This window comes from Vairimorpha necatrix, chromosome 12, assembly GCF_036630325.1.
Source record: "Vairimorpha necatrix chromosome 12, complete sequence".
NCBI lineage: Eukaryota > Fungi > Microsporidia > Nosematidae > Vairimorpha > Vairimorpha necatrix.
In genome coordinates this window covers 335,787-348,149 of record NC_088827.1, presented here as the reverse complement: position 1 = coordinate 348,149, position 12,363 = coordinate 335,787, and the positions used below count along the sequence as shown (strand labels likewise).

Genomic DNA, 12,363 nt, shown 5'->3' with positions numbered 1-12,363 from the left:
TTTTTATAATTTTTTGCAAAAATTATCTAAAACTTCATCTGTCACATTTTTCCTTCTTTCCTGATATTCTTTCACAAATCTCTGTATAACTTCAATACAAATATTCTTAATTTCTCCAGAAGACATATTTCCTTTTTCATATTCTTCTTTTATCCTCTCTAATTCACTACTATCAGTATGAAAATATCTAAGATATTGATAGGGTATATCAATACTAGTGTCTCCTCCTAATAACCTGTGCTCTTCTAATGTCTCTTTACCGCCACTGTAAGCGTATTTTTTTATTTTTTTGGCAATTTTGGCGGGTGTGTCAGTTAGAAATATCGAACTAGTGTTGTCGCTAGCAGACATCTTTTTATTGACTCCTTTTAGATCTGGTAACAATGAAACATAAAGTGTAGTCGGTTTGGGCTCTTTAAGTATATTCGCTTTATCTCTCGCTAGTCTAAAATATGGATCTTGATCAACTGCACATGGTATCAGACACATTGACCCTTTTTGTAAAAAATCAAAAGAAGACGCGTAACATGGCGCGATTTCTTTAGATGGGAAATTTATCATCCCAATATTGGAATTCATATCAAATCCGAATACTTTACAAGCTTCATTCAATGTAATGGATTTAGAAATTTTTAACACGTTTTTTTCAAATAAATGTGCTGACGCAACATTACTGAAAATATAAGTCAAATCAGGATCAAATCCAAATGCAATTATGTCTTTCATGTTTTCTTTGCAATATTTCATAGATTCTTCTAGAGATTGATTTTTAAATAAAAATTTTTCATCATCAGTTAATTGTATTACTAGAGGACATTTAAACGTATCTTGGAAATATTTGCACAGTTGGAAAGGTATGACATGTCCCAAATGCATACTTTCACTGCTTGGTCCTCTGCCAGTGTACAGATAAATTTTTTTATTTTTCATTTTTTCAAGTAAAATGTCAAAATCCCTATGGGCGAAGACAATGTTCCTTGAAAAATAGAAATGTGCTGTAGATTTAGAAAATTCCTCTAATTTTCTTGTTAAATCTTTTGTATAAGATTTACAACCAAATTGTGAGATAATTTTATTATAATTTATTGATACTGTTTTATTGTCAGTATTAACTTGTGCTTCCCATGGCGTGATGTTTTGAAATGTGTCTTTGTCCATTAGGGCGAAAAAACTAGAAAAAAAAAATTATTTTTTTTTTTTATTTATTAAAAATTTTCGCTGGTTCTTTTAAATTTGAGCCCTTGTTTACAAAATATGGACAGTAAGTTTATTATCAAAATATGTCTTAAATCGCCAGACTCTGTAATATTTGCAGAATTTATATGGAAAAATAAAGATATTATTATAATGAGAAATGCAATGTATGAGGAAAGTCCTACAGTGTATTTATCTTTGTCTGTGAATTTATCATACATTAAATCTATAACGACAGTTTCTGAAGAAGAATTTGTCAAATATAAGAAAACAGTAATGGAGTCTCCTGGGAATGAAGGATATTTTAGTAATTGCGCGTGTAAAGAAATTAATGATGAAATGAAGATTAATAATGTTATTAATACAGAAATTAAGACTGAAAATATAAGCGATATTTATAGACCGAATATACAGAAATTTGTGGGCACAGTCCAAATTGATGATAAAATAGAAATTAATAACTCAAAATCTTGTGTAGAAAACATTTGCCAAGATGCTCCACTTGACGAATCTGCTAAAGAAGTCGAGACAGTCAAAGAAGCCACTAGTGAAGATTTAAAGATATTAGAAGAAAATATCAAAGTCCTGGACATTAATCAAGACAGAGAGACGAGCGAACCAAAGACTAGACCATGGGACGAATTCAGAGAAATGACCCAATCTCAAGATGCGCAGGCCTCAGCTGACAAGATAAAAATGAGAATTTGGCACAACAAAGACCAAAACTGGAAGAATAAAAAAGACGACAAAAATGTACTACAAGGAGTACCAAATAGACAATTTGATAAGACTAAAAGACCAGATCCTCAGAAATACGGGACTGATAGTGTCACTATGACGACCAAGAGGGATTATATTGTCACTTACAAAGGCAAGAAATACGCAGATTTGCGGATTATGATGTCTACGATACAAGAAAATATGAAAAAATGTAATGACGACAAAGAAGACTGGGGAATTAAAGGGGACGGGACAGCGATAGAAAAAGGTAAGAAAATATTTCACAGTGGAAAATCAAAATTCAATAATAGAAAGTTCTTTTAATTTAAAAATAAATAAATCTAATCATGATAAAAAAATATACTTTAGTTATATTTAAAATATGAATTTAATTAGGGTAAGCTTATTGTTGTTTATATTTATAGTTTAACAAGGGTAGGTTCCGCGTTAGCGTCTCCTGCTTGTAGGTAGCTTTGTGGCTCCAAATTCCTTTCCACATCGGCTTCGTCTCCTCTTCTTCGGTAGTCCAGAGAAATGCTTCCTAGCGTCTTCTTTAGAGTTATATTCAAAATATGTTATAATTTTGCGTGTTTTAGATTTGTTTGTTTATGACAGCATTTTACTCAATTTTATCAAAGATTATTATGAATTTGCTTCTTGATCTTTAAAACAAATATTTTTGATTTGTTTTTATGAGCATGTCAATTATTTGAAGATTTTTATTTTTTTCGTAATTTCTAATATTATTAAAATCTTAAAACTCATTTAAATTTCTTTATTAAAATTTGAAGTTTTGATGAAAATGACAAATCATTTAATATATTTGTCCCTTTACCCCATACAATGCTTTATAAAAGCCTTTCTCTTCTTATCATTTTCTCTTTCTTAAATGGCATTTTTAAAAGAGTAACCTTTAGTCCAGAAACATCTCAATTATCATCTACTCCCAAATACAATTCCGTCATTTACATCGTCTTAGACGCTCTAAGATACGATTACATTCTCAACAATCTCCACACTCCTTCTCATTATCTTCATAACACCATGTTGAAATATTACTCTTTACCTCACAAATTTGAAGCCTTAAGTGTTTGCGGCATTCCAACTTCTACTACTTGTAGAATAACAGGATTATTGACAGGAACACCTTCAAACTTCTTAGAAGGCAGTAAAACTTTTTTAAGGTCTGAAATTTATATTGATAATTTGGTCAACCAAATGTATAAAAAATACGATGGTAAAATATCATTTTTTGGTGACTCAACGTGGCTATCTTTGTGTCCTGTTTTGTCCAAATGCCCGCATTTCGCTTTTGACCCGTACTCGAAAACTGATTTAATAAAAAATGAAAACCTATCAATTGATAATTTATTAGACAGAATAGGTGTCGATAAAGCTATTCTATGCCATTTAATATCTCTAGACTCATTTGGACACATTCATAAATCAAACATGCATTCTGATCTTAAAAATTCTCTACTTAGATTTGATGATATGATAGACAAAATATATAAAAAAATGGACACTGACACATTATTAGTTCTTACAAGTGATCATGGCGTAACTGATCAAGGAGAACATGGCGGCACAAGTTCACATGAAATGTCTTCATTTGTATCTATAATTTCTAAAAAACCTATACCAATTTACAAAGTATCAGAAAAAAAAAATTTTATACGTAAAAATTTTATAAGTAAAAAATATGATTTAACTAATAAATCCTATTCTAATCGTGTAGACACACAAAAGTGTAATATTGTTCATCAAGATGACATTTTACCAACTATTTGTTATTTACTTGGTATTTGTGTACCGTACAATACATATGGAAATTTGATACCTGAACTTGTAAATGATAACTCTTTTGAGAATATGTTTTACAATCAGAAATGTAAAATGTTAAATAAAAAACAAGAGGTATTTTTAGAAAGTGATGGTGTTTTTAAAGCTCATTATGTTTTAAGTCAAGATATTTATAATGAATTTTCTGGAATGAACACGACCTACCTAATTATTAGTTTTGTTTTGTATTTGATATTGGCCATGTATTTACTGGTAAACACTTTTTCATATTGTAAAACATATTTGACACGACAGAAATTATTAATATTTGATATTTTAAGATGTTTAGTACTCGTTTTCAGTATTATAATGGTTTCTCATTCTGTTGGAGCTATCAAAAATGAGATTTTAATTTGGATACTAGTTTTTTTAATTTGTAATAAGTCTCCCAAAAATATTCCTTTTATATTTTTATATTTCTTACACAACAAAACAGGCGCCATTTTTGACATTTTCTTCTATCTTTGTTTAATTTTTATATGTTTACAATATAAAAATAAGAATTTTTCGTTTTTTATTATTTTGAGTCTTCTTAAAGATTTCTTCCCGTCTTTTTTTTCTTCCAATTCCAGAGAGCTCATTTCTTTATACCCGTCTTTTTCTGTCATGTCTTTGTTAATTTACAATCCTAAATTTAATATTTGTCTTCTTTGTCTTCCTTATCTCAGTCTTGATGTTTTTACTACTTTTTCAGTTTTAAATTTAATAGGTGGAGATAAGTCGATAAAATCTATTGATTTTTCTGTTGCTTACACTTTTACTGATTCCCCTTCTGTGATTGATAGTCTTATTCCTGGTATATTTTATTTTACATATAGTAGGTCTCTAATTAAGAAGAGTGGGGTTATTAAGTATTTAAATTTGTTCAGTTTGTTGTGCGTTTTTGCTGTTACGTGGTGGGAGTTTGATAGTATGAGTTTTTATTTCCATTTTGCTGATCGATGTTTCTTTGCATGTCTTTTTTACATTTTGGATTTAATTCTTAAATAAATGTTTATTTTTTTTATTATTTGAATATATGTAGTTATTAAATATATGTAGTTATTAAATATATGTAGTTATTAAATATATATAGTTATTAAATATATGTAGTTATTAAATATATGTAGTATAATAACATTTATATTCTATTTTCAATATTAAATTTGTAGTAATAAATATCCGTAGTATAATAACATGTAGTTTTGTTTATATTAAAAATAAAGTTTTAATTTATATACTAAAAATAAAATAGAGTTATATTAGATAAAATTGTATGCTATTTTTTTAAGTCATATATAAAGTACTAAGTTTAGATATTATTTTATACTTATAAAATAGACAAATTGTTTTTTAAGAAATGTTTCTTTATTTTTAAGCACTAATTTCTTGTTTATTTTCGCTCAGTCCACATTTCCCACACTTGTAATTAAATTTCATATTCCTCATAAACGAGCAATCATCACATTTCTCACACATTTTCCCTATTACTTGTACAGATCCGTCCGTACCTATTCTGAAGTTTTTAAGCCACCCCATTTTTTCTTTGACTACTGCTGGCTTGACTATTTTTGGAGTTTTAAATGCTTTCTTTTTCTTGTTTCCTCCTCTAAGTCTCAAGACTAAATGTAAAGTGCTTTCCTTTTGTATATTGTAGTCACTTAGAGTTCTACCATCTTCGAGTTGTTTACCAGCAAAGATTAATCTTTGCTGGTCTGGTGGTATTCCTTCTTTGTCTTGTATTTTAGCCTTTACATTTTCAATAGAGTCACTTGGTTCCACTTCTAGGGTGATTGTTTTTCCTGTTAGTGTTTTGACAAATATTTGCATTTTTGGGGGGATAAAAAATTCTTCTTTTTTTATTTTTCTTGTTTCCCTTTTGATGATTTTACACAATACGAAAGAAGGAGAATATTCGGAGAATGTCGAGATATTAGAAAAGATTATTGAGTGTGACACGATAGTGAATAAGTATGAGAGATATATGAAGAGACTCTCTTATTGTACAGAAGATTACAAAGCTTGGAATTATTTAAAGAAGAAGTTTCTTGAAGATCAAAATGTTATTTTGAGTCAAGACTTTTCTAAGCTGAGTCAAAGACAAGTAAAAGACGATTTTATAAAGAGTCAATTAAATTGCACTGTTAAGGCCCTTGGCTTTAATCCCAAATCTTATGAAGCTTGGTACCACAGATATTTTATTATTAAAAATAATCTAAATTTAGAAGAAAAGGATCTTCTTCTTCTCTTGATCAAATTAGACAAGAGAAATCTCCACTGTTGGAATTATATTAATAAATTATACAGTAACTTCGACTTCATCCCCAAGGATGTCTCAAATTATTCCTACTTGCACTACGCAAGGGGCTTCGCCCCCCTCTCGTGCATTTTCACAGACTTGAAAAATCAAGGCATGTGGTTTTATTATGCGAAATTGAGAGAGGAGGAATTATTAGAGAAGGAATTTTATATAAGAAAATATAAGGAAGAAATATGTGTCATCTTCAGAGAGCCCTTTGAGGGCTCTCTGAAGATGCAAGATAAGACATTTAGTAATATGCCAATATTGTGCCTTACTTTGCCCTTGTGTAATTTTGAGCATGTCTTTGTAAATGACAAAATTTTTAAAATGAAGAAATTTATGCACAATGAAAAATATTTCAAAGAAATAGAAGAATTAGAAGAAAATTGCATATTTAATAAAATATTCAATTTAGACTTAAAATGGGAACTAGAAAGTAAAGGGAACAAATATCTTGAGAATATAAAAAATGATAAATATGAAATTTACATATACTAAAAAAAATAAATTTATATTGTTGAGAATATATATTTAATAAATTAATCCTAACAATAATATATATAGAAGATTTATATTATTATTTTATTTCTTTATGTTCTTCATTTTTTCAGAATACATTTTCTTAAGAAACTCAAGATCAAGAACTTGCTTAGGATCCCCTAAGATCAAAACTGAGTCAGTCTCCTCAAACTCATAAACTTTAGGATTCTCAATAAAAAACTTCCCTTTTTTTAAACTGAAATTCACTTTCTTCACATCTTCTAATTCATTGATTTTTAACATACCAAATTTACTGAGGATTTTGGACTCCTCGACTTGAAGATCTCTGGTCATAAAAAGGGGAGGAAGGAACAAAAATAAAAAACTAGTTTAATATAAGACTTTATCTATTTAAAAAGGAGTTTAAATTGGAAAAATGTATGCACAGCATCATTTTTTATATGTAACTTTGATTTATTCTTTTATTTATATAACACATATTATTTATATTTGCATGGGGCCATAGCTCAGGGGTAGAGCGGCTGCTTTGCATGCAGTGTGCCCGGGTTCGATTCCTGGTGGCTCCAAAAATTTTATAAAAATATTTATTTTTTTGAATTATGAGATCGGAAGCCTGACGATCTACAGCCGGAGAAAAAAGGGATCTATATTGGGACCGGAAGACGATAGGAGCTAAAGAAAGGCCGATTGAAGAAGTTGCTAGAACACTTATGTGAAATTCCAAATATATAAATCTATCCTTAAATTTTATCTATTTTTTTTCTACTATGATATTTAATATTGCATTTGATATAAATAGTCTCAATTTTAGATAACATAGGGAGTTAATGAACTATTTTTAAAAAAACAATTTTTCTTCTAAAAATTTTATCTTATCTTAATTGAGACTTTTCTAGCAGCGCATGATTAATGTATTAAAAAACATATAAAGTTTTCTTTTATATCATTAATATACTAGTACATATTGCTTATATATTTAGAATCTTTTCACAAGCTTTCAATATAAAAAATTTTAACTTTTAAATCCCCAATGAATTACTATCTTTTATTATTAAGTCTATCAACAGCATCAAATATAAAGAAAGAAAACGAGATCACCACATCAGAATTAAATCTAGACAAACAAGTAGGGCTAAAGTATATCAACGGACAAGTATTGTTCAATCTTGAAGAAGAACATTGTAAGAGCAAAGATATTCATAAAATGCTAAAAAAATCAGATCTTACATTTATTGATATCTTAAAAGAATACTCGTGTGTCTATTTATTTATTATAGGTGTTATAACACTGTTTAACGTACAATAAAAAAAGATTTTAATTCATAAATAATTTATTAAAAAACATAAAACATGTATTGAACAATGTAAGAAGAAAAGAGTGGGATATAACTGATACAAAAAGTGGAGCAACCGGGAATCGAACCCGGGCACACTGCTTGCAAAGCAGCCGCTCTACCACTGAGCTATGGCCCCTTAACAATCTAAGTAAACAGTACTAATATTGTCTGTGTATAAATAAGATGATAACTCGACGTTGCAGGTATTTAATAGCATTTATGATGACGATTTTATGTATAGAAAAATGATAACGCATTCGTGTGTTTAAAGTCTATCAATTTATCACAAATTATTAATCAATTTATAGCACATATTATTAATCAATTTGTATCAGTAATTATTAATCAAATTATATCACAAATTTTTAATCAATCATTGCAAACATTTTCGTTAAGAGGACTTTTTATAATAGTCTAAAATCAATAATTACAAACTATCATCAGCATATTTCACAATTTGCATGGCAAAATATATAATATAACTTAGTCAGAATCATATCATTTATTTTAAAAAACAAATTTATACATTTCATTTGATTGGAACTATTAATATCTCAATTTTGAATATTAAACAATTTTCATAGCGGCGGAAATAGAAAAGGTGCGATCGTATTTACAAATATATTCTAGTATAATTATCTAGATTCAAATTTTAATGAACTAGAAATATATATCCCAATCAAAGCTTATTTTTAAATATTAATGCGTTAAATTACATTGAATTGATACGAATAACAACTATAAATCATTCTGAGAGAATCTATATATTTTTTGGAGTAGTACAAAAATATTGTTTAGTCTGGAGATAAATTAAAACTTAAATAATTTATATATAATAAAAAATTACCAATACACGGCCTATATGTGCAATTTTTTCATAATATGATTTCAAATGAGTTTGTTTGTACTAAATATCATATATGAGAAACATTGTAAAAATATAAGTTTATTACTTGTTTTTAATTTGCCATTCTAAAGTTTTTGAGGACTTCGATTATTTTTTACGCAACTTCCTCATGCTTAATTTATAAAGCGGTTAGTTGATTTATGTTTTTAGTTCTCATTGCCTGTATATCTTCCCATTAAACAAGGTATAAAAGAATTCAAATGCGAATAATTATCTAACCTAACATGTTTAATAACATAAAACAAAAAAGGTCTATTAAATATTACCTCTTTGATCTTTTTAGTTTTATAAAAATTTTTAGATTTTTTTTCTCTTTCTTCGTTGATATCAACCATAGCAACATGCTCATAATCATTTTGAGATTCCAAAAATTTATTCGATAATATGAGAAATTGTTGGTTATTTCTCAGTACTTTTTTAACAGCATCCGTTTTCATTTCTTTAATAATATCAACTTTCGACTCCACTTTAAATTTTGGTATTTTAAGACTTACAAAATGTTTTTTAGTTTTTAACATTATGTTAAACAGTGCACCTCTGCTATTTTTTAAAATCAAATTGTGAATATCTTTCAAATTATATTTTTTAGGAAGTACAGCTACAAAACTTAGGTTTTTAATAGAACACGATAATTGAACCATTTGAAACTCGGTAGTTTCTATTTCAAACATTTTTTCTATCTTCTGTATCATTGGTATTTTAATAATTTGGTTTTTATTAATATAAAAATTTTCATTTACTAATTTATTTGTAATGAAGATTTCCAAATACATTTGTATAAAACAGTATTCACCAATTTTGGGTTTAACTTGTCCTGTATTGTACTAGGTATATTGTTTAACTTAAATTTAGTATACTTATTTATTGTAAGATTTATTAGTTGAGATATTTCATCATTTTTCAATACATTAAAAAATTCTTGAATTTTTACATACGGAGACTTGCTAATCATTTTATGAAAATCGCGAGTTAGATTTAGATCTTTGTTGCAAAAAACAAAGTTTTTGAGGTACAAAAACCCTCCCGATTTTTTATTATACCAATTGGTTTTTTCAAAAATATCGGAAAGATTATGAAATAGATTATGAAATTCTTTATTGTATGATTTTCTACATATGTCAAGTTCAAGGAACATTGATTTTTTATTATTAGATACATTACCAAATCCATTAAAATATATCCAGAGCAAATTAATAATAGACAAAGGAGAAAAAACAAATGTATTGTCTGATTCTTGTAGTAATTGAATGAAGATATTGTTAGAGATATCTAGCATCATATTATTTAAATTATACATTTAATGAGGGTAAGAAAAAAGTTTATACTTTTTGAGTATATCAACATATTTGACAGATAACTGTAAACTTTTAATAAATAAATTGTAATATTTTTATGAAAGCAAAAAATCTGTTTAAGTAAGTTATATATTTACTTATTGCAAAAAAATTAACTTCTATGAACCCCCGCCAAATATCAATATTAAATAAATTACGCGAAATTGTCAATCTAAAATTAAAACCAATAAATGTTTTTAAGGAAATATTAATGCACTCAATTACAGATAATTTTCCGTATATACTACACTTTTCTTATATATTCAAGTACACATACATTCTAACCAACGCAAAGGTTTGTAGATATGAAATAAACCTTTTATTTATCGCAATAATTTGTATTGTAATTATACATAAAATCAAAGATTTTTTTATAATACGTAAGTTTTTTTCATAAGTTATGACTTGTGTTAAATTAAATTATTCTTGTTCATTGATACATTAAAATTTACGGTATAATATGATTATGAAATGATAATATTAATATTTAATGCAAGAAATATATTTTCTGTGCATATTTGAAAATGATCAACATATTTCAATGCGACTGAGCCATCGACACAAACAAATTCGTCATCATCAACAGACAGATGACTAATCATAAAGTGTTTGTTGCATGTTATGTCATAATCTGAGAAATTGCATATGATAGACGTATTTATAAGATTAATAACGCCTATTAGAAATAAACTATCAAAGTGATTTTTTCCAGATCTATGCCAAGCGATTAAAAATAATAAAACATCTACTGCTTTTAAATGTAAATTATTTAAATCCGGCTAGCAGCTAGTAGAGCATCTCCCACTACGAGTGACAATGTGTTTTATGTGCATGTAGTAATTTTGTGAAAAAAATTTAAAATGCCGAATATTTTGTTTATTAAAACAATAATAAATTCTAATGATATGTTCTTTATGTATAAGTTCATTATGTATTAACAAACAAGATATAATTAACAATATTACAAATATAAACTAATTAATAATATAGGTATTGATAATTATTATTTAAAAAAAATTCTATATAAAGTAAAAATTAGTAAAAATCTTTAATTGATGATTTTTATTTTAATTAAAGCAAATTTTTTTCGTTATTATTACCCGAATATTTTCCCATAAATATTGGTGTATAGACAGATCTAGATAAACCAAGATTAACAAAAACTGAATCAACTATATAAAATAAAAATGGTCTGTTCAATATTATTTCTTTTAGTTCTTCTTCGTCGTCGTCTGACATATCTGATGATGAATCTTTCTCTTTAACGCCTTGTTCGTTAATATCAACCATTGCGACGTGTTCATAGTCATTTTCAGACTTTAAAAAGCTTTCTAACAAATCTGTAAATTCTGCTTTATTTCCAATAGCCTCTGTTTTCATTTCTTTAAAAATATCAAATTTTGATTCTACTGTAAATTTAGGCATTTTAAGATTTACAATATTCCTCTCTGCTTTTGCCATCATATCATGAAGTCCATAAATGTTATCTTTATTTATTTCATAATGAATATCTTGTAGCTTTTTATTATTTTTAGGAAGTACTGCGACAAATTTCAAATTTGCTATATTTAATGACACACCAACTGCTATAAAATCATTTGTGTCTAATACTAACATTTTGTCTTTTTTTTGCATCATTTGAATTTTTATTATTTTATTTTCCCTGATATAAAAATTTTCATGTACTAGCACATTTGAGAAAAATGTTTTCCAGACACTTTTATATTGTGCAGTATTCAAATTTTTTGCAGTTAACACATTATTTTTGATATTCAAAATTTCGTTTATCTTCCATTTGGTGGTTTTATTCACTGTTCGTTTTATTAGTTTTGATAAAGTCTTTGCCTTAATGCCTTGTTTAAATTCTTGTAATTTAACATTTGTCGACGTAAAAATTTCTTTATCTATAAGTTTCAGGTCTTTGTTGTAAAATACGAAATTATTTATGTACACAAATCCTTTGGATTGTTTTTTATACCAATGAGTACTTTCAAAAATATTGCAAATTTTTTCATTTAAATCTTTAAATTCTCGATTATAAGATTTTAAATCATATTCATTTCTGTCTTTTAGATTTTCAGATCCGTTGTAATACAACCAAAGTAAATTAATAACCGACAACGGAGAGAAGACAAGTGTATTTTCTGATTCTTGTAAAAGCCCATAAAACATAGTGTTAGATATATCTAGCATCATGTTATTAAATGTATTCATTTAAATGGGGAGAAAAAACTAATTTAAACCTTA

General features: G+C 27.2%; 10 protein-coding genes and 2 non-coding genes across 12 annotated transcripts; 5 read left to right on the top strand and 7 right to left on the bottom strand.

Moving 5' to 3' along the window:
* Window positions 1–3: 3 nt before the first annotated feature.
* On the bottom strand, window positions 4–1,158 carry VNE69_12113 (tryptophanyl-tRNA ligase (WARS1); the record flags this gene model as incomplete). The annotated part of the gene is made up of 1 exon (XM_065475201.1): window positions 4–1,158. The coding sequence occupies one exon, from the start codon at window positions 1,156–1,158 to the stop codon at window positions 4–6; it is 1,155 nt and encodes a 384-aa protein (XP_065331273.1).
* A 96-nt stretch (window positions 1,159–1,254) lies between these two features.
* On the top strand, window positions 1,255–2,238 carry VNE69_12112 (uncharacterized protein; the record flags this gene model as incomplete). Its single annotated transcript, XM_065475200.1, has 1 exon — window positions 1,255–2,238. One exon carries the CDS (start codon window positions 1,255–1,257, stop codon window positions 2,236–2,238), a length of 984 nt encoding a protein of 327 aa, XP_065331272.1.
* A 519-nt stretch (window positions 2,239–2,757) lies between these two features.
* VNE69_12111 (GPI ethanolamine phosphate transferase) lies at window positions 2,758–4,746 on the top strand (the record flags this gene model as incomplete). The annotated part of the gene is made up of 1 exon (XM_065475199.1): window positions 2,758–4,746. The coding sequence occupies one exon, from the start codon at window positions 2,758–2,760 to the stop codon at window positions 4,744–4,746; it is 1,989 nt and encodes a 662-aa protein (XP_065331271.1).
* A 363-nt stretch (window positions 4,747–5,109) lies between these two features.
* VNE69_12110 (ribosomal protein eS31) lies at window positions 5,110–5,565 on the bottom strand (the record flags this gene model as incomplete). Its single annotated transcript, XM_065475198.1, has 1 exon — window positions 5,110–5,565. The coding sequence occupies one exon, from the start codon at window positions 5,563–5,565 to the stop codon at window positions 5,110–5,112; it is 456 nt and encodes a 151-aa protein (XP_065331270.1).
* A 52-nt stretch (window positions 5,566–5,617) lies between these two features.
* Window positions 5,618–6,535, top strand: VNE69_12109 (geranylgeranyl transferase type-2 subunit alpha; the record flags this gene model as incomplete). Its single annotated transcript, XM_065475197.1, has 1 exon — window positions 5,618–6,535. The coding sequence occupies one exon, from the start codon at window positions 5,618–5,620 to the stop codon at window positions 6,533–6,535; it is 918 nt and encodes a 305-aa protein (XP_065331269.1).
* An 84-nt stretch (window positions 6,536–6,619) lies between these two features.
* VNE69_12108 (nascent polypeptide-associated complex subunit alpha) lies at window positions 6,620–6,871 on the bottom strand (the record flags this gene model as incomplete). The annotated part of the gene is made up of 1 exon (XM_065475196.1): window positions 6,620–6,871. The coding sequence occupies one exon, from the start codon at window positions 6,869–6,871 to the stop codon at window positions 6,620–6,622; it is 252 nt and encodes an 83-aa protein (XP_065331268.1).
* A 162-nt stretch (window positions 6,872–7,033) lies between these two features.
* Window positions 7,034–7,104, top strand: VNE69_12905. Its single transcript has one exon. It is a non-coding gene; the product is annotated as a tRNA-Ala (tRNA).
* Window positions 7,105–7,568: 464 nt separating this feature from the next.
* Window positions 7,569–7,844, top strand: VNE69_12107 (putative SP-containing protein; the record flags this gene model as incomplete). The annotated part of the gene is made up of 1 exon (XM_065475195.1): window positions 7,569–7,844. The coding sequence occupies one exon, from the start codon at window positions 7,569–7,571 to the stop codon at window positions 7,842–7,844; it is 276 nt and encodes a 91-aa protein (XP_065331267.1).
* A 96-nt stretch (window positions 7,845–7,940) lies between these two features.
* On the bottom strand, window positions 7,941–8,011 carry VNE69_12904. Its single transcript has one exon. It is a non-coding gene; the product is annotated as a tRNA-Ala (tRNA).
* Window positions 8,012–8,928: 917 nt separating this feature from the next.
* Window positions 8,929–9,474, bottom strand: VNE69_12106 (serpin-type proteinase inhibitor 11; the record flags this gene model as incomplete). Its single annotated transcript, XM_065475194.1, has 1 exon — window positions 8,929–9,474. One exon carries the CDS (start codon window positions 9,472–9,474, stop codon window positions 8,929–8,931), a length of 546 nt encoding a protein of 181 aa, XP_065331266.1.
* A 47-nt stretch (window positions 9,475–9,521) lies between these two features.
* Window positions 9,522–10,079, bottom strand: VNE69_12105 (uncharacterized protein; the record flags this gene model as incomplete). Its single annotated transcript, XM_065475193.1, has 1 exon — window positions 9,522–10,079. The coding sequence occupies one exon, from the start codon at window positions 10,077–10,079 to the stop codon at window positions 9,522–9,524; it is 558 nt and encodes a 185-aa protein (XP_065331265.1).
* A 1,108-nt stretch (window positions 10,080–11,187) lies between these two features.
* On the bottom strand, window positions 11,188–12,330 carry VNE69_12104 (serpin-type proteinase inhibitor 10; the record flags this gene model as incomplete). The annotated part of the gene is made up of 1 exon (XM_065475192.1): window positions 11,188–12,330. The coding sequence occupies one exon, from the start codon at window positions 12,328–12,330 to the stop codon at window positions 11,188–11,190; it is 1,143 nt and encodes a 380-aa protein (XP_065331264.1).
* Window positions 12,331–12,363: the final 33 nt, after the last annotated feature.